Source organism: Chaetura pelagica, unplaced genomic scaffold (assembly GCF_000747805.2).
Source record: "Chaetura pelagica isolate M959 unplaced genomic scaffold, ChaPel_1.0 scaffold224, whole genome shotgun sequence".
Taxonomy (NCBI): domain Eukaryota; kingdom Metazoa; phylum Chordata; class Aves; order Apodiformes; family Apodidae; genus Chaetura; species Chaetura pelagica.
Genome location: NW_009953316.1, coordinates 1,982,033 through 2,003,392, shown reverse-complemented (window position 1 = coordinate 2,003,392; position 21,360 = coordinate 1,982,033). Strand labels below are relative to the sequence as shown.

Below are 21,360 nucleotides of genomic sequence, written 5' to 3'. Positions count from 1 at the left end.
AAGTGCAGAATTCCTCTTTATCTTTTCTTTTAGAAGGGAGTGTTCTACCCAGCAATGGTGCAATTGATCATTACTTGACATGGTTAGACCTGACATTAAAATTCCCTTAAAAAAATGTCCATTGCTCAAATTCCTCACATCCTCAAACTCCTTTTGACTTATTTCTTTCATCAGGAGAACATGGGGAACATTCCCATAAGCCTGTCTTTTCATTACATCACCACCTATTGGTTCTCAGAAAATAACCTAAAAATTCTGGGTTTCCTACAATTTGTAAACAGCATCTTCACTTGGCTCTCATGAGACCCCACCTGGAGAATTGTGCCCAGGTCTGGAGCCTTCAACATAGGAAGGACATGGAGCTGTTGGAGAGAGTCCAGAGGCCCCAGAGATGCTGGGAGGGCTGGAGCAGCTCTGCTCTGGAGACAGGCTGGGAGAGTTGGGGTGTTGAGCCTGGAGAAGAGAAGGCTCCAGGGAGACCTTAGAGCAGCTTCCAGTGCCTGAAGGGGCTCCAGGAAAGCTGGGGAGGGACTTGGGACAAGGGCAGGGAGGGATGGGAGCAGGGGGAAGGGTTTCCAGCTGGCAGAGGGAGCTGGAGCTGAGATGTGAGGGAGAAATTCTGGGCTGTGAGGGTGGGGAGACCCTGGCCCAGGTTGCCCAGAGAAGCTGTGGCTGCCCCATCCCTGGCAGTGTTGAAGGGCAGGTTGGATGGGGCTTGGAGCAGCCTGGAATGGTGGGGGGGGTCCCTGCCCATGCAGGGGATTTGGATCTAGATGATTTGAAGGTCCCTTCCAACCCAGACCATGTCAAACGGTGACACTCTGTGTTCTTGTAAAGAGTTCTTGGCTCATTTAATGTGCATCTTTCAACTTGCTTTGTCTTTTGGACAAGAAGACACCACTGGGCTAGATCAATAAATTGCAGAAGGGTCTACTGTGATCATCTCCTCACACTTCCCTCATCACAGTGGCAACAGATTTCCCCGAGTTGGTTCTTGTTTCAGCCTAACCTGGGGTTCCACCTGTTGCTTTGTCTTTTGGACAAGAAGACACCACTTCCCTCATCACTGTGGCAACAGGATTTCCCTGAGTTGGTTCTTGTTTCAAGCCTAACCTGGGGTTCCACCACAGCATATTTTAATTAAAAACATTCCAGTTGTGGACAATTCTTGGTACCCCTGGGAAATTGTTCCAATAGTTAATTACCTTCATTTTTAAAAATAATCATGCTCGATTTCTTCTCTGAAGGAATTTATCCTCAACAGCCAGATACCAGGTCTCATTGTGTACTTGCCCAACAGACTGAGGAGCCCTCTGTTATTAAATCTCTGCTCCCTGTGCATCATTTGTAGTTGTGAACAAGTTACTGTTTTAAATGTCACATGTATTTCTAGCAGGGCAAAAATACACATACTATTGCTCAGTGGTGTGTTACCATGTAATTAAAGATAGAATCACAAGGCACACAGAGAGAGAACAGCATAAAACCCAATGTTTTCTGACTGCAGAATATGCAACCATGTCCCTTTTTGCTTTGTTTTCAGTTTTTAATGGGGAAATTACTCCAGCAGAATTAATTACGATCTCATCTAAAGAGATAAGATGCAAATGAACTACTCCAATATGGTCCCACTAAGCCTTTTATGGTGTTGAAGACTATACAACACATCATCATTAGGAAGATTTCATTAATGACTGTGCTGTGTTCTTTCCAGCTGAGCACAGGCAAACATTCAAATCTTCACTAACAATTTTGGTCAGCACCATCAGTGCTGCTCTGCATGTTTATCTGTTTGTGTACCCAGTACCTCTGACAGGAGGCAGAATTATTTCTTTCCAGCCATGAAGATACACACACAATCCAAGAAATAAATACTGAAATAGAGAATATGTCTGGAAGAAATCCATGATTTTAGGTAAAACTATTGTGCTGTTTGTTTTATTTGTGGGGTTTCTTTTAAAGTAATCTCCAGCTCTGCAAAACAGTGAATAAGTCTTTGGGTTTGGGATGTTTGGGTTTTTTTTCAACAGGCTATTAAGAATTCTCATCAGCACTGGGATGGGTCCTGTCTTTCATTGACAGTCCCAGAAAATACCAAGACTGGCAATAACGATATTCTAAAAATATAAACTTTTGAGTTAATAATCATGGATTTTAAATCAGGTTATTCATCATGCTTTTAAGTGTCCAAAATTAAGATGGGAGGGCTGGAGCAGCTCTGCTCTGGAGCCAGGCTGGGAGAGTTGGGGGGTTGAGCCTGGAGAAGAGAAGGCTCCAGGGAGACCTTAGAGCAGCTTCCAGTGCCTGAAGGGGCTCCAGGAAAGCTGGGGAGGGACTTGGGACAAGGGGATTTGTAGTGATAGGACAGGGGGGAACGGATTAAAACTGGAAGAGGGAAGATTTAGGTTGGACATTAGGAAGAAATTCTGGGCTGTGAGGGTGGGGAGAGCCTGGCCCAGGTTGCCCAGAGAAGCTGTGGCTGCCCCATCCCTGGCAGTGTTGAAGGGCAGGTTGGATGGGGCTTGGAGCAGCCTGGAGTGGTGGGAGGTGTCCCTGCCCATGCAGGGGGTGGGACTGGATGATCTTTAAGGTCCCTTCCAACCAAACCCTTCTGTGATTCTATAAAACAGGTTGTGGGGCACAATAGTTTATCTCAGTGCCCACTACAGCCAATATAATACTAAATTGGGCCAACTACACAGAATCTTCCATCCCAGGATGTCAAAGCATTTTCCAAGCAATCACCAAGCACATATCATAACACCTCTGCAGAGCAGCAAAATATGGCCACTTTCTATATGAGAAGTGAGACTGCAAGAAGTCACCTGGCATGGCAATAGTAATGTTGGAAAAAGAACACTGAGCTGCCTCTCCCTTCTCTGCTTGAAGTGGCTGTCAGCACCACCTCCTCCCAAGGGCACAGGTAGCTGGACTTCCCTCAGTACAAACTCAAACATTTCACCTTATGAATATAAAATGTGCCCCCAAGGCCACAAAAGAAAGTCATTCTGTTCACAATGGGATGCCAATAGTGTGAAGAGAAGGAGGAAGCAGGATGGGAGGAAGGTACATTTTACAGCTCTTCTGCCTGCAGAGGTTTGGAATTGCCTTTGGGTATTGAGAGAAATTTTGCATCTCTCATTGATGGTGCAAATGGCCATCTGTTTCACCAGATTGTCCCAAAGAAATGGAGCTGTGGACAAGCTGTCTCAGACTTTACAGGTGAATGACTAACTTCATTTCATAATCAACTCCAACCTAATCAGATTTGCCTCATTTCCAGACCACCACCAGAACCCTGTAGGACTTCTCCTCTTAACTGGATTCATTTAGAGGTGGGAGAAGGACAGAAAAATGTCCCTCCAACTATGACAACATATTCTGCTTGACTTGAGTGCCACCCTCAGGAGCAGATGTGAAGTGGAGGTGAGCTTACCTGTCCAAGACTCTCAGGGGCTGCAACATGCTGTACATCACATGATTCATATGATCTTCAGCAGCAACAAGTTCTGGAGGAGGATCATATTTATTCACAGCAGCAACCTTTTTTTTTTTTTTCCCACAGGTTAGGGGCAAAAGAAAGGAGAGGAGAGATATAATAATTATTTCTAGCTGTAATAAGCTTCACATATCATTATGAGTAATGAGGGCTTCATATTTATGAGGGTCAGTCTTTGCATTTGGGTTGTCTGGGATCACTCCACCACAGAAATCTTTTTTCAGAGGATTTAAGCAGGATTTGATAGATGGATGGAAAGCAGCCAGAGGTAGCTCACTACCTTTAATACATTCAACCTTTTACTGGAAAGAAAACAGGATGCTACATAAGATGCAAAGTCATTTTGCTTAGGTTTTAATAATCCATTAATTTGCATCCTCTCGGTGCTGGTGGAAAATGCCAAACTAAAATCTCAGGGGACTGGAGCCATTCATTTATTCATCAGAAGAGGAAGAGAATAGGCATTAACAAAGTCAGCAAATTGCAGTTTTCTCTTGACAATGCATTTCTGTCTTCCCTGGGAAAAGAAGCACTCAAACTCCAAGGATTCCCTCCATCCATTCTGTTGAAAGCTCTAGTGAGGGTCCTGACTGCTAACAGGTTGTGTCTTTTTTGGGATTACTGCAACTCCCTCAGAAACAGGTTAAGAACTTCTGAGGCATTTCATGTAAACCAGCAAACATCAACTAGCTGACACTGCTGCAAAATACTGCTGGAAGCTCCAGGGACAGCCACACTGAGATTGGAATCATGGAATCATAGGATGCCGGGTTGGGAAGGACATCAAGGATCACCTGGTCCAACCTTTCTAGGGTAGCAGGTGACATGGTGAAATAGGAGTGAATATCTAAACCAAAACATGTAGTACTGTGGACACACTGGTATCATCCCTTCCCTGTGTTTGTGACAGAGAGAGCCTGGCATTAAACAAGAGCCCTAATACTTATGTGGTTAAAGTTAGGAGTGATGAATTTCCTGTAAGGACAATGTTTCAAGAATAAGTCCCTGAAATCCAACCCCAGTTGGCAGCTGATAATCTTAACAGTTTTATCATGGCTTGGGCTCAAATTCTATACAGAACCCCAGACTGGTTTGGGTTGGAAGGGACCTTTAAGATCATCCAGTTCCAACCCCCCTGCATGGGCAGGGACACCTCCCACCAGCCCAGGCTGCTCCAAGCCCCATCCAACCTGCCCTTCAACACTGCCAGGGATGGGGCAGCCACAGCTTCCCTGGGCAACCTGTTCCAGAAAGGTTTCTATTACAATAGGCAGTGACTGTAAGAAATCTGAGCAGCTATTTTGAGGGGAAGAAGATTTTACAGTGAAAGTTGTAAGGAGCAGAATGGGAAACAAGCATCATTATAACTTTCAGAGTTCAGTTTGCTGTAATGACACTAAAAACACCCCAGTAATGGTATTTAAGTGGTTACCACTTCAGAGTATTTTATGGATATAGCTGCCTGTTTAGAGTCACTTGCTAAGTACATTTCTTCCCTGACAAAGCTTTTAGGGAAGCTTTGCATTTTTACATTCCACAACTGCTCCAGAAATTCTGTAGATACATCTCTGGATTTAAAAGCAAAAGGCTCTGAATTTGTAGCCTACCTTGGGGGCTGAAACATGGGAGATTTGTCACACTCATATGACTACAAAGCTACATTTGCATGCTCAGTTTTCTATATTCTAGATATGAAGTAAAACTCCTGAAGGAGGTGATGTTTACATACCTTTTCCTTCACTGAAATCTTCTGGAGATCCAGCTCTGTCAGTCGAAGCAACATGAAGATCACCAGGAGCCAATAATCTGTTTGCTTCTGAAGGACAAAGGTTCCACTTTGACACAAAGAACTTCACTTCATCAATCTAATATTTCATTTAAATGGGTTGAAATCAAATTGGCCTTAATACTACATTGCAAGAGAAGAAGCTTTTTTAACCCTGAAGGTTGTCAACAAACTGTAAAACTGATCCCTCACCACAAGCTTAGCTTCTGCTATCACAGCTAAGAGTTGCTTCAAAGTCTGTTTCAAAAGGTCAAGATGGAAATTTAAACATCACCACCAGACCCACTAGAACACCAAGAAACTAAAATAATTACCTATAGTGGGATTATGCAATACACTATGGTTAATAACTTCTAACCTTAGCAGCACTGTAGGAACTTTAAAACAGAATTTGCATTATCAATTTGTCATCATATATGCTTTTAAGTCTGAGACAATAAACAAGAATGATTTAAAACCCAATTAAAAAGCTGACACTGACAAGTTCATGAAGCTTCTTAGTTCTAAAACCAGTAAGGTCTGGTTCAAACAACTGAAATTCAGACTTAATATGATGGTTGCATGTACAAGTTATTAAAACAGCAACTGAAAGAAACAGGATCAGATGTTGCTTAGGGGAAGGACATCTCAACAGAAAAAGGCTTCAGACTGAGGAGGACCAGGAAAGCCTATTTTGGGTCATTTTTTCATGCTAATTTTATGATGTGCCACGACAGAGCATTCTCATGAAAGCCACTATAAAGCTGGCAATTACAGAAAGGAGAAGTGGAACCCTTAACAGTTTTCTTCTCTCTGACATTGGAAATCACTGTAAAATTCAAACATCATTCAGAAATCACAAAAGTCAGGAGAGAATCATCTTTGATCACTCAGGACAAGCTACAAATGCAAAGGCCAAGTCAGAATTTCTGGCATTTTGCAAATGTCACTGTTGTTAATAAAATGGATCTTTAATTCATTAATTGAGGTATATTATGGGAGCCAAAAATGAAAGTCCACTAAATTCTAAAGAAGAAAAGAAGTTATAGATCCTAGAGACACAAGATTTTTAAAGTGGTGCTATTAAGTTTTTGTTCCAGGAACAATTCACCTTCATAGCAAACAAGAAGTGGATTTTTTTCCCCAAACAAAATTGGTGGCACACTGTGATTCCAAACGTATCAATGGATTCACAAATTGAATTAAAAAACTCATGGATTTTACTACATGGATATTAAACATCATGAGCTACATGCAGCTTTAGTTGAGACAAAGTTCCTGGACAGAGGTGGGTAACAATGCCAGGAAACCCATCATTTTTTGTACTCATTCCCTGAAATGACCTGGTCAAAGTGGCAAAATGGATTCTAGGGGGGATTCAAACCAACAGTTCCAGGTCCTTATTTTTGCCTTCTTGTTTAGTTCTTTCTTACCTGTACAGGATTATTTAAAAGATTCAGAACTCTGAGGAGAGGCAGGTCTTCAATATGTTCAAGTTCACGCAGGTCAGCAATCTCAGTAGTGACAGAAACAGCAGCAACAGAATCCACCAGAATTAAGGGAGGGTGGGGGGGGGAAAAGAAGAGGATTTAAATCCCTGCTCTTGAAATCTGGACATAAAAAAATAAATACATTATACTCTCCAAACGGGTACACGTGTTAACTGCATTCAATCAGGCACTTCTAGTCACAAAAAGGCAGCCAAGTTGGGTGTTAGCTGGAGAAGCAGTGTAATGTAGACAGCAATTTCAAACCACCTGCCTTTTTTGCAGCTCTTTCAAATGTCAAGCCCTAAAACATTTAGCTTTTATGGGGCTGATGTGCTTCAGTGAGGCAATTCTGCAGTTATATTTGTGCTTCAGTTGACTAGCACCAAAAATTCCTTCTGGGAAGAGTTTCTTTTCACTGGAGCTCAGGTTCATCCTCCCAGAGTTGCAGCACTTGACTGAAAAGCAGCAGCATAATTGTCCTTGGCTGGAGGGTGATGCATTCCACTTATCTGTCCCCAAGGGAAAGCTGGGTTGGCTGCACTCAGGCACATCAGGTAAATGATGTGGGATTCATCACAGTTTGTGTGCCCAAAGCAAAGTCACACAACAGACACTTGTGCTGGACCCTGACTGACCAGTTGTGAGGCTCTCAATTAAAATAAAATGGGTCAAATGGAAGTCACGTTGTCTCATTATAGCCATCTGGCCCAAGTCAGGTGCTTAACTTCACTTTATAATAATAGGACAAGGGGGAATGGCTTTAAGCTGGAAGAGGGGAGATTTAGGTGAGACATGAGGAAGAAATTCTGGGCTGTGAGGGTGGTGAGAGCCTGGCCCAGGTTGCCCAGGGAAGCTGTGGCTGCCCCATCCCTGGCAGTGTTGAAGGGCAGGTTGGATGGGGCTTGGAGCAGCCTGGAATGGTGGGAGGTGTCCCTGCCCATGCAGGGGGTTGGATCTAGATGATCCTTAAGGTCCTTTCCAACCCAAACTATTCCATGATTCTATGATTGATCCAATAACCAGTGGAGAGAGACAGCTCCAGAGGTCATCTGATTCATGGGAGGCTGGGATGAATTGCTTTGTAAGGATACCTGGTTTTTCTCCACTGCTGAAAGGCTGGACCTAGAAGCCTTCAGAGTTTATCCCTAACTTCTTCTCAGCTTATGTAAAGTGTCTGAAATCATGAGCCTCAACCACAGCCTATTGAATATTCATTTTAAGGTAACAAGGAGCCCATTGCAGACCAGTTTTGACCAAGTTAAATGTCATCTGGATTTCCTAAATAAATCAAAGAATTGAACATCTGAAATTCACTGAACTTGTAGATGAGAGACATGGTTTGCAGATAAACCCATTTTGAAAAATCAAGCATTTAAGCTGCTTCTAGATGGCAGTAAGATGAAGGAACTCAGATCTTTCTCTGTTAATTAATTACAATTTGCTTTAAACTATTCTTCAGAAGGAAACGTTAAAAAAATGGTGATTCATTAAACCATTTCAATAACATCATTAAAAGAGGCAAATTTTGATGAGGTAAAATTAACAGCTTTTGCATGCCATAAAGAACAGTGGATACTATGTGAGGCAATGGAAGTGGTGTTATTAATGCTAATAGCAACCCTACTATTAATTAGTTTCCTGTCTTGTGCAGTTGATGTACCTTTAAATGTCAACCTGAACAGAGTGAGAGAAAAACAATTCATAGTGTTTTGAATGAAATCCTGTAAATGTGTCTTGCCAGTGGAGAAAAATAACAGAAAATGTTCAATTCCTGGTTTCTATTTCTATTTCTTCTTTTCTTAGATGATTTTTGTTCACAAGCAGATCTGTCTTTGATGTCAAAATCATGAATTGATGGTCATTTTGGTTAAGGACCCTGAAAGCTCAGCATCAAAAGTATTATGTATATATGGCTTGAGTCTCAAAATTCAAATACAAATGAACTGGATTGTATCTTCCAGTAGATTTTCTGCTGCACAAGAAAAGGCACTTTATAATAGAGCATATGCAGTTCTGCCTTGCAGGAAGTTTCCAGATGAGCTCTGAAGAATCTGTGGTCATAAAACTGAGCTGGGAGATATTAGCAAAGCCTCCTGAGGCCTGAGAGTAGAAAAGCTGGGATGTAAGTAAAGATCCTCAAGGATACTCAAGCTGAAAAAGCCTCATGCTGATCCTATCCACTCAAGGGAGCACTGCTGGTTCTTTATGTATGTGAGCACTAAATACCACACAAGTGATCACTCCATAAAAATAAACCCATCTAGAGATAGTAAATAAGGCCTGAGGAGCACAGTTATCAAGGTGTGAAACAGCACTGGAGAGAAACACCAGAGGAAAAAATGTCATCTTTTCTAACATGAATTTCTTGCAGTGTTGTAGGATTTTTTAATTAAATCTTAAAGAGATTGAATTTCAGAAAAAAATTAAAAAAATAAAATAAAATAAAAAATAAATAAATAAATAAATAAATAATGATAATGCATTCTTAGCAAAAGCCAAGATCAATATTAAGTATGATACCTGGTTATTCTCTAGGTTGATCACCTCTAGTAGATCATGTTCCTCCAAGCCTCTTAGGCTAGTTATTTTATTTCTAGATAGGTCCAGGTTCTGTAGAGTTTTCAAGTTGTCCAAGCCTGTTATCTTCTCAATCTGGTTAGAGCTCTAAGAAGAAATGAAAGCATATAATCAGTTGGTAAAGTTCTACAGATGGAAAACAACATTCCTGAGGAAGAACCAAGTTCACTTGATGACTGAGAATTCTATTACAAATGGGACTTTCCTACATTAGCTCCATCTTCATCTTCAGGTGGAGGCTAAAGGACACTCATGTCACCATCCAACTCAACATGTAGAAAATAGATATGCACATAAAAGGAGAGAATATCTACACATAAATGCATGGAATTTCCCTCTGTTATCATGGCTATATTTACACTTATGATTACAGAATAAATAATGAAAACATGAAGGTGGAACAACACAAGTGTTGTCTTTGAACTACAGGCAGCCTACAAAAATATACACAAGTCCATCCTGATGCACACCAAGTGAGGGCAGACTTGATATCATGCCAGGGAAAGCATACACAGAAATGTTAGAAAAGAAACCAAACCAAAAACCAAGCCCACCTTACCTGTCTAGACTCCCAGACTTGTGGAGTCTCCCTATTGACAAGGTGGAAAAAACCAGGGGTGATGGGCACAAGTTGCTCCTGGGGAGATTCCAATTGGACTCCAGAGGGAAATTTTTCCCCATGAGGACAGTCCAACACTGGAACAGTCTCCCAAGGGAAGTGGTGGATTCCCCCACATGGGACAGTTTGAAGTCTCAGCTGGACAGGGTGCTGAGCCACCTCAGATCAACTAGAGTAGTACCTAGAGGGGTTGGACCAGATGGTCCTTGAAGTCCCTTCCAACCTGGCATTCTAGGATTCTGTAACTCTTAAGACAAGAAATGACCCAAGCTTTAGAGAAGTCACAGCCAGCTATTGTTGTTTTACATTCCTTCCAAGCAAGGTACAAGAGAGAAGACCTACATTTCCTGCTGGACACCAGATGGCTTCATTTCTCAGCTCCTCACAAATCATACCCTTGTTGCTGCTGTCAACTCCAAAAAAGTGTAACATGCAAGGTTCTGCACTGATTTTTGTCCCACTGGCCACACACACCCAGATGGCCTCTCAACATGATCCTTTCTGTATAACCTTGCAAGTTACACTTTCCATCAGCATCACCTTGTGCTGAAAGCTTAGAAGCCTCATATTCTATTAATAAATATTTAGGAACTATTGAGATAAATAAGCCAGCTGACTTTAATGTTAATCCAGTTGTCTGTCCTTGACATTTTTCCTGACTTTTAAATGTTTAATTATGTTATTAATAGCACAGAGACTCCTCTCTTCCTGCTCTTGGTTAGACCTCTGTTTAATAGGATAGAGCACAGAGCTCTAGATGCAAAATGTTAAGACAGGAGATGCACTTGAAATTCTGTGAACAAAAGGGATTTGTGTAGAGAACCTTTTTTCTTGCAAAGCCTAAAATTCCTAAGAGTCCAGTTCTTTAGTGTTGCACCTCTTATTTACTTAAAAAAAAAAATACAATACAAACATTAGCAGAATAAAGGCTTTTGGGTATAGCCAGGCAATATTTCCAGGTTTTGAAGCCTTTCTTCCCAGCTTCAGACCTTAGTATTCTTTCAACCTGAAAGGCTCCAGGAAAAATGGCAAAGAAAGCTGATTCCATGGGAAGAGAGGGGATGACAGCTCCCATGAAAAAAAGAACTGCATTTTATTCTAATTAGTAAAATGAAAAAAAAAAAAAAAAGCCATGCTAAAATCTGTCTATTTACATAATTTCCACATGACTATCTCCTTTGCTAATTAAAAAAGACAAGCAGTTGTATAAATAATCATATCAGCATGTAAGAACCAAAGCTGAAGAACATGTTCACACTAATAAGGCTTAGCTGTTAACATAACCTCCAAAACATTGTAGAGAGCAGATAACCATTACTAACAGAATTATTATTAGGCCTTTTAACAGATGAGGAGATGAGTGCAATGATGGAGGGACACTTGGAGAAAAGATCTTCCTGCCAGCTTAGACTGTTACACTCCTAGAGCTCATTTCAGAACTTTCAGACAGGAGTTTGCCCATCTGAGTTAATCTTATCCACTACAAATGAGACAAAAATTCAGATTTATTGCCACCAAGGGCATAACTGGAAGCTACTGGAGGCATTAGAGATATGAAACATATTAAAAATATGTTCCTGAACACTATTGGAATATATTATTCAAAACATGCTACTGTCCACTTTGAAACATGAATATATTTCCTGAATAGCAAAGCAGTAATAAGTACAAGGGCCAATCAGGCCTTGATGGGTACAGACCTTAGTTAGTCTTTTCTAAACCAATTACTAGAGAACAGAAGAAAAATCTTTAAAATTTTAAAAAGATTGGAAAAGAATATTTCTATTTTTGATAAGGAATTAATTCACTTTCACTAAAATATTGATGTAGGTGCTTAAAACTAATGTGGCAAATATGAGCATATTTCTGTGGATAGTTTTTTTGGTACTCCTTTCTAAAATCCCATGAAATAGCTTTAAAATGATGATTACCAAGTAAAAGGTATGAAAAAGTAGCCTGTTGTATTTTGTAGCAGCTTAATGGTATTAAAAACAGCTTTTGCTTTTTTTTTTTTCCTGTGCACTCTAGAGGGTGTCATGGGATTTGTTTTATCTGGCTTCAGATTTCTGCAGTGTAGACAACACATCAACACAAGGTGCATCAGGCCTTAGAAGTGTCTTCTTCTCTCTGATGGTTATGAAGATAAGCAAGGACAACTAGGCCAGATAATAGACCTACACTTTCTTTACATGCATCTTTCTCTTGTCCAGGTCTTGGGAAGGCATTTATCTCAGTGTTCCTCAGTTCCATGTTTATGAAATATCCTTAATAATACCAGCAATTTCTTCTAAATCTTTTCAAGATTATAGAATCACAGAATGGTTTGGGTTGGAAGGGACCTTCAAGATCATCTACTTCCATCCCTTTGCCATGGGCAGGGACACCTCCCACCATTCCAGGCTGCTCCAAGCCCCATCCAACCTGCCCTTCAACACTGCCAGGGATGGAGCAGCCACAGCTTCTCTGGGCAACCTGGGCCAGGGTCTCCCCACCCTCACACTGAAGAATTTCTTCCTAATGTCAAACCCAAATCTCCCCTCTTCCAGTATAAAACCATTTCCCCTGCCCAATTGCTACAAGCCCTTGTGAAAGTATTAACATATCTCTGAAAATTTCTGTCACTACCTTTACATTTATTAAGGCACTAATAGATTGATAAAAGACAGACAGGAAAATGACTAGAATTCTTTTATTTCTTACCAGGTTTAGGATTTTGATAGGTAAATTCTCCAGGCCACTGATCGCAATGAGTCTGTTGTGTGACAAACTCAGGTGAGTCAGACTGTGACACTTCTCCAGTCCTCTTATCTCCTCTATGTTATTAACTATACAGAAGGTTTTGCATTTAAGGAAAATAACTGAACACAAAACCTTGGCAATAATTAATAGCTAAATAAGCCAATGGAGCTGAGTTTTATGCCATGGGGAGTTGGGCATCAAATACTTCATGCTAAGGGGTTTCAAATCCCAGCTGCTCACACCTGGCCCTGTTCTGGAATTTACTGCCTCCTCGTTTGACTGACCAAGCTTTTTGTGGGGCTGCAGGACAAGCCACACTGACCCAGCTAGAAATATCCTCCCCTCATTTTCAGAGGCTCTTTTCACTCAGATTGTTCCTGGGACCTGGTTTACAGGGGAAGTTCTTCAAGCTGGCATAACTAGGCTGATGGCAAATCAGGGAAGTAGAGAAAATGAGGGAACAGGAGGGTGGGGAAGAAAATACTTCTGCCAGCACCTTGCAAAACTATGCTGGCAATCTCTGGTCTCCTCGATGAGTGAAAGCTAAAACACAGGGGTCTTCATGTCTCTGACTTTCACTGTTAGGTCAGCTGTAGAATGCAGGCCTGTGGTTGAGTCATCAGAGGAAGGTTTGACCTTTTTATGTCTTCAAAGTACTTAATATGGCTCCAAACTGGCCTTGACCTCCAAGCATCATACAAAAATTATCCAAGTAATACCAATGCTAGTGCTATATGGGGCTATTTCACCCCAAATCATACCTGCTCTATACTGGCCATCTGTACTGAAAGGAGAAAGTCCATTTTAAATTAACATTAAACTCAAAAGCAGCAGTAAAAGGGGTTAGGATTCCTCTCAGCAAACTTCAGCATTAACATAACTACCCATATTGCTTAAACAAATCATGTAACCATTGGCAACAAGTTATCTCAGCTTGCTCTCTTACAATGGGATGAACTGCAGAGGTACCTGACTCTCCATCTCCCCACTTCACCAAAAGCAGGTCACTCTGACCCAGGCACCTAATTGTTTGGCAAGTCAGGCAAGCAAAATTGTACTCACATTGTAAGTGTCCAAGCTGGAACTAGTTTTATAAAAGCCCAAGAAATATAACTGAAAAAAAAAAGTAGCCAGAACATGCAGGACACAGGGAAATGCCTTTAGGCAATCACAGAAGAAAGCACTTTTAATTGATCAAGAGAATTAACTCTGCCTGCAAACAAGGGCAAGTGAGTTTTCATTCACATTTCTAGTCTCAGCAGGCAGTGGACAAATGGTCAGGTTTTTTTTCTCAGCCTGAATGATATTGTACCAAAACAAAATGTAAGCTTAGCCAGGGATAACAGAATAATCTTCAATAACTGTGACCTAACTCTGGTTTTTCCAAACTGCATTTCTACACAGGGACTTCATTGGACCCGAGTTCTACATTCCAGGCCTGGATGGGGAAGGAGAGGAGGAGAAATGAGCTAGGAAACAGAGTCATCTTTTCCTAGGACCTCACACTAGGCTGTCTCTGTCATTTCAGAAAACAAACCAAGCCCATCCACAGGCATCCTGATATTTGACAGGTATTAATTGACTTGCATACAAAATGCAGAGAGTCCTTCTCTTTCAATTGAGGAGGAAGAGTTTTGGAGAGGAAAAAATGCTGTTGAAGCCATAAAGCACCAACATGAGGCAACAAATTGCTCAGCACTAGCAACTAATACAATGGTTTAGTCCTTTAGTGATTAATTATAATGCTTTGTCAATTACTGTCCAAGTTGTCTCCCTTTCTGGTTTGGGCAGTTCACTCCTGGAAAACTCATTTATAAACCTGTCAGGTGTGCTTGTGTGTGCACCTGTCAGGAAAAAAAGTTACAGTGACCTTACCATCTGCATCATAATTCACTTAAATATGGTAAGAAATGCTTAGCTCCTGTCAACAAGAAATGCCTGCCAAACATTTCTGCTACTGCATGATATTGAAAAAAGTAGCTTAATTTATGATTATAAAGAATAGCTTGTTTTGTCATAGAATCACAGAGCTATTCAGGTTGGTAAAGCCCCTTGGAATCACCCAGTCCAACCATCATCCCTACTCTACAGAGTTCTCCCCTAAACCACATCCACCAGCACCACATCCAAACCACCCTTCAACACATCCAGGGATGGTGACTCCACCACCTCCCTGGGCAGCCTGTTCCAGGGTCTGACCACTCTCTCTGAAGAAATTGTTCCTAATGTCCAGTCTAAACCTCCCCTGTTGCAGCTTGAAGCCCTTCCCCTCTTGTTCTGTCACTAATTACCTGTGAGAAGAGACCAGCACCAACCTCTCTACAATGACCTTTCAGGTGGTTGCAGAGACTGATGAGATCTCCCCTCAGCCTCCTCTTCCTCCCACTAAACATTCCCAGCTCCTTCAAGTGTTCTTCCTCAGATTGATTCTCCAGGCCCTTCCCCAGCTTCGTTGCCTCCTCTGTCCTTGCTCCAGCACCTCGAGATCTCTCTGGAATTGAGGTGCCCAAAACTGGATCCAAGACTCCAGGTGTGGCCTCCCCAGTGCTGAGCACAGGGGAACAATCACCTCTCTGCTTCTGCTCTTCACACTATTTCTGATACAAGCCAGGATGCTACTGGCTTCCTTGGCCACCTGGGCTCATTGCTGGCTCATGTTCATCCACCTCTCAGTCAGGACCCCCAGGTTCTTTTCTGCCAGACACTTTCCAGCCACACTGCTCCAAGCCTGGAGTGTTGCCTGGGGTTGCTGCAGCCCAAGTGCTGCCCATTGTCTGCCATTTCTTCAGCAAATAGTGCTTGGGAGCTGGGAGTGCAAGGAGTTAGGAGCAGGGCTAATCTGAATTCTGAATCCTGCACCCATTATCCTCTCTTTCAGAGGGTCCACCCGCAGCTTCATGCATGCAACAGTTTTTCTCCCCCTTTCAATGGTGCCTTCATTGACAAATGGAGAAATTGAGGGTTGAACTGAAAGCAGATTAAAAAAATAGGGACTCAGATTCACAAGTCTCTGATCTTTTTAATTTTTTTTCCCCTTTGCATTTTGCTGTAGGTTTTTTTTTGGCTCTGAGAGGGCAAATTAGACTTGCAAAAGGGGACGGTGCCTCAATGCCATTTTCTGACAAGAATCTTGTCACCTGCACACCTTGTAAAATGTGTGAATGAGGTGACCTGGACACCCTGCAAATGCTTTATCTGCTCCTACAGGACAAAAAGGCATTGTATTAATACAGTTTGGTAATGGGCTACTTAGAGGACAAGAGACAGTGGGGAAAAAAAACCCTGCAGCTTGTCTCTCTTTTTCAGAGAGCAGAAAATCCAAGATGCAATTTCTGAGGCAAAGAGGAAAGGTTGAGGAGCCCTCAGGAAGCAATTGTAAGGCAGCATGAAACTGCAGACCTTTCAGAGAAGCAGAGGAGAATCTTCAGGGAGACTAAAAGTGCTGTGGACAGCCTTGGAGAAGGAAGCAATGAAGAAACTTATTCTGAAGGTTCATATTGATCTGTTTCCTGGCAGAACAGTGCTTCTAATTCTCCAGTGAGAGGGTGGAAGGTGGGGAAAACTTTGTGCTTCCTTCTGCATCCTCCAGGAAGTTTGCTCTCACTTCAACTCTCTTAATTGTCATGAAATGGCCTCATCCTTCACAAAGCCTCTCCCTGCATAATTATGTCTGAGATGAAACAACATGCACCTTTTTTTTTCCCAGTAAAGGGAGCTTAGTATTCCAAGCTGTTTTCTATTAACCTGGGAGTGCAGGGAGTTAGGAACAGGGCTCATCTAAATTCTGCACTTGTATATTCTGCTTCAATAAAAACATTGGGATTAGTTCTTACCTCTGCCATGCAAAGACAGTGTGACATGTCACTTCTTCTACATGCTGCAAAGTGGAGGGGTTTTTGTGCTCCTCTAGCAGGCTAATACCTGCCATGTACACACAAACACCTTTCCCACCAGGCATGCTTAAGTAAACTAAGCTCAGCTTCACAACCAGAAGGAGTATTTAATCCTGCTTCTAAAGACAAAAGTGACAAGAAAGCAAAAAAAACACAAAGACAACAGGTATCTATTTGAAACCAACAGCTGCTCAGAAAGCAAACAAGCCACTTTTCCCCCATTCAAGTTTCCATAAAGGATACAATCCAGCAGGAGTTTGGTAAGGGACTGATATGCTGACAAATCTTGCATTTGAGGTATTTCATTGTGTGAAAAATCTACTTCCTAAAGGAGAAAAAAGAGACAGAAAGTTAAATTATTATTTTTTCCCAGCTTGTCTTGTGAAACCAAATGGCTGTTACATTAAACTTGTGCTCAAGGGTGTGGAAGAAATGAGATGATCATCAATATTAACACTGGGACATAAACAGAAAAGCTCTTTTTTATGATAGACACAGAATTCACATTTTGGGAACTTTCAAAACTCTGCTTTCTTCCAACAACATTAATAGTCCTGTAATTATATATACATATCAAAAAATCTAACAGGGAAATACGTGATATATTAAAAACAACCTCCTGCTCCTTATAATCCAAAGTGGGCAAAAAGAAAACAACAGCAAAGAGAAGATTTGCACACAGGTACACCCCAAGTACATGTTTTACAAGAACCAGTGAATTTGAAAGGCTGGAATTGTTCCCACTTAAGGGGCTGAGGAATTTAACAAGCAAGGAAAACATCCTGGCTATATTTACCTTTAACTAGAAGAGCTAGCTGGGCAATACACCTTCCCATGGCATGCCAGGGCTCAGAGTGGGAAAGAAAATAAAAGCCTGAAATATCCTTTGTAAAACACCCAGACATTTGGAGAAGCTGTTAAAATGTGAAATGAGGTAAGAAAGAATAATAAGGAAGGCATAAAAAAATCACCTCTGAATGTGTCCAAATGAGATTTAGAAAAGCCTTTTGAATTTAAAGCAATAAATGGATTTTTTATTATATTTTTTTGCAACTTACCTTGAGACTTGTAGGTGGTTTAAAAGCAAAATATGTAGTTAACTCATTGTTGGAAGCATTCAGTTCCAGTAAGTGAGGCATGTGACTGATACAAGAAAGATCTGGTAACAAAACAAAATGGCAAACCCTGCACGTGAATGCCCAAGTAGATGCAGAGATCATCAAGTCAAAATGTGATCATTAGGTCCAGTAGCAATCAAGCACCAATTTGCAGGTTTGAAATTCAGAAATCAGATATATCCTTTTATTAGAAGAAAAATAAAAAGATGGTTTTGAAACCATGATGAATGAATATTCAAATTCTACATTAAATTGCCTAATTTGTCAACTAATTTGCCTAAAAGCTACAAATTTTTTTTATGCCCTAGCTACCTTTAGAATAACAGAGAACAAACCCTCTGTCCTAAGTTATCAATTAGGGGAGAAAAGTATTTAGGCCACTACTAAATGACTCGTTGCTATGGAAAAGCCCCTGCCCTGTTCAGACCTCACCTTCACAGACAAACTGTGAGTAAAATGAGCACAGAGAAGGGCTGCCTTACAAAACTGCTGCTATTATTGGACTCCAGCACCTCAAGTGAAAAGAACTTGAAGGAAATAATACAAGAGACTGCCAGGAGAGCTTATTCCTTTTGCTGCTAAATGAAAAAATGAGGGAAGGAGGAGGAGATGATGGAATTTAGCCCAGTCATGGAACAACAGAGTGGTTTGGGTTGGAAGGGACCTCAAAGATCATCCAGTTCCATCCCCCTGAATGGGCAGGGACACCTCCCACCATCCCAGGCTGCTCCAAGCCCCATCCAACCTGCCCTTCAACACTGCCAGGGATGGGGCAGCCACAGCTTCCCTGGGCAACCTGGGCCAGGGTCTTCCCACCCTCACAGCAAAGAATTTCTTCCTAATGTCTAACCTCAACCTTCCCTCTTCCAGTTTAAATCCATTCCCCCTTGTCCTCTCCTTACCAACACTTACCTTGTAAAACCAGGGCATCATTTTTTACATTTTTTCACCAATGGGAAACCTTGCTAAAGGAAAGCCCAAGGCTGGGAAAACTGGACCAGGCACAACTTTAAATATGACATCTGCATGTGTAAAATCTCAGCCTTAACCTTGTGTTGACATGCTTGCTTAAATTTTATTTTTGATTAATAAACTGGACATCCATCTGCATGTACCTGCTGATAAGCACATGCTGGTGCAGATGTCTGAGTGGTTCATACATCTTTCCCCAGAAGAACTCAGCCTGTAGAGCTGGAGCAGTTACACCATTAAAATTTAGCCCAGGCTTTGTGATATTAAAGCTCCATGGTTCAGTGCATTTCTCATCTTCAATGATTTCACAACCCAAGAATTTACTGGTGTATTTCCTACATACCATTAATTTTATTATGTGAAAGTTCCAGCTTCTGTAGGTGAATGTATCTGGAGAGAATGTTAATGTCACTTAACTCACGACCCTGGAAAAAGAAAGACTTTAATAACAAGCTGTATAACCTCAGCAGCTCTCCCAAGAGACACACAACAGCAGGAGACATTGAAAAGCTGCCCCAACATCCCTCCAGTTGGATGTGTCAGAACAGGATGACATGTACAGAAAGTGATGTCAGACCTGCAGACAAGCCACGAATGGAGAAAATGTCAAAAGAAGACATTAAAACACAACCAGCAGAGATAGCTGGAGTTAGGAAAAATGCCAGGAAAACCAGGGTGCATAGAAAAGGGAGCAACAGCAGGAAATATTTAAAAAGACACAACCATTTTAACTTCCTGAAGGGACACTGAAAGCCCCATTCTCAGATATTTAACATGTTCCTCGATTATATTTTTTACTCCAGCTGACTGAAGCAGGAAGATACATTTTCACAAGCAAAGACTGGATACGAAAAAATCTTCCTGCTGTTGCTACTAAGTGAAAAAAAACCCCAACCCAACAGCAATATGGCATTTGTCAGCAGGACCCAGATGTGTCTTGTCAAAAGTCCCATGTCCATGAAATGACACTGACAGGTAGAAGTAAAAAGCTGCCTCCTGAATTTAAGTTGTTGGGTTTTTTTTACTAGACCAGCTATTTGCTGTTTAAAAGAGGAAAGCTCTAAGCAGAGAAGCACTTTGCACTGATGTTCTGTGCTTGTACTTACAGGAAGAGCCAGATTAAGATAAACGTATCCGACACCAGAGGCTGAGTGGCCCAGCTCGTGGAGTCCCTCAGCCACAGTGTCCTCATCCAACACCCCATCAAACTCACCCTAAAAAAATACCAGAAAGTGGCTCACGGGGAGGAATGGATTAAGGGGAGATTTATGAAGTGAAATTCCACACTCAATAGAACCTGGGGAAATGCTTGGGATGTAACTGGGAACAGAGTTTACTAAAAGTCCTCAATCAAACACTGATTTCAGTGTCTAATAAGCCACTGCCCATTAGGGAAAATGATTAATACAGCCATCAAAACAGTTAAATATGAACATGGAATGTACTACCTCTATACATTTAAAATGTTCAACCAGTATTTGCTGGGATTTGTATTTATTTTTACCTTCTGGCTTAAATGCACAGCTCTAAACAGGACCCATTTCCAGAGATGTTGAGCCATAAAACTCCCATTTCCTGAGATGTTAACATAAATAATCAATCAGAACTAACATAACCCCCGTGTTGTACCCCAATATGCATATTATTGCAGGCCCTTTGCATTTGTTCAGCATGAGCAGCTCACCCTGCTCTTCTGAGGACAATCTTTGCCAAAGAGGGTGCTTGACAGATGGCACTAATGAACCACTGTGCAGGTTTAATGAGAAAATCAGCCAATGGCTTGTGAAATTCCTATAAGCTTGGAGAAGTCACACAACAACTGCTAATCAAGGGACCAAGATAAATAATGGCTCAAATGGTAATCATCTAAATGACAGCACCTACATGTTAGAGCAACAGAGACTACAGATGCATTTCCACTAGGTAACAATACACTTTGGAGCCCAGGGGAGCAGGGATTAAAAATCCACTTGGGCCCAGGGGCTTATTGCATCCCATATATACAGGGAAGAGGTTTAATTTGGTCATCCATGTGCCAGCTTATCTCTCGTCTTGATATAGCAAGGAGAGAGAGGTGCAACCCAGACCTATCCTGGACACTGGGGGGATGAAAGGGACCCCAAGAAAAGGCAGAAATGAGAGGTGAGGGGAAACGGACTAAACCAGCCTTTCCTCTCTTTGAGTAACCACTACCTGGTGCCCCCATCGACTCCCTCTTTCTTTCCCCGCCCACAACTACAAGGAGTGAAAAGGAGACAAAGGGCTGCTCCCTCACAAGCACAACCCTCCCCAAAACAGCTTGGGGGCACTGAGCTGAACCTCTGCTTCCTGTGGCTCCTCTTCTTCGTCTTCGTCTTCGTCCTCGTCCTCTTCTTCCTCCTCTCCGGGAGGAAGGCCGGGGTCTGACTGCTCTGGCCTGCTCCCCTCAGGAGGCAGCTCCCCGGGGAACCCCTGCGAGAGGCTCTGCGGAGGCCCGTCAGAAGGGGGAACCAGCTCCCCGAGGCTGCCCTCTCCCCCGCTGGCCTCTGCCATGGGCTGTAGCACGCAGGGGGACGCGGCGGGAGCTGAAGTTACGGCTGCTTCACACCCCAAACCCCTTCACCCCTCAGAACCGGCCGCCGCCATCTTGTTTGCTCTCCCGTTGCCGTGGAGATGGGAGAGGCGCCGGGGCGGGGAGGAGGATTTCCC

General features: G+C 42.1%; 1 protein-coding gene across 1 annotated transcript in view; it reads right to left on the bottom strand.

The window, feature by feature from the left end:
- The window catches only part of LRGUK (leucine-rich repeats and guanylate kinase domain containing), a 58,952-nt gene extending 37,748 nt beyond the window's left edge, over nucleotides 1-21,204 (bottom strand). Inside the window, exons 1-10 of the mRNA XM_009998109.1 lie at nucleotides 20,992-21,204; nucleotides 19,779-19,886; nucleotides 19,016-19,097; nucleotides 17,641-17,741; nucleotides 16,826-16,907; nucleotides 12,651-12,775; nucleotides 9,275-9,418; nucleotides 6,698-6,778; nucleotides 5,229-5,315; nucleotides 3,437-3,543 (exon numbers count right to left, since the gene is read on the bottom strand). Coding sequence (XP_009996411.1) covers nucleotides 3,437-3,543; nucleotides 5,229-5,315; nucleotides 6,698-6,778; nucleotides 9,275-9,418; nucleotides 12,651-12,775; nucleotides 16,826-16,907; nucleotides 17,641-17,741; nucleotides 19,016-19,097; nucleotides 19,779-19,886; nucleotides 20,992-21,204 — 1,130 coding nt within the window. The remainder of the gene's footprint in view (nucleotides 1-3,436; nucleotides 3,544-5,228; nucleotides 5,316-6,697; nucleotides 6,779-9,274; nucleotides 9,419-12,650; nucleotides 12,776-16,825; nucleotides 16,908-17,640; nucleotides 17,742-19,015; nucleotides 19,098-19,778; nucleotides 19,887-20,991) is intronic.
- Between the last annotated feature and the right edge of the window lie 156 nt (nucleotides 21,205-21,360).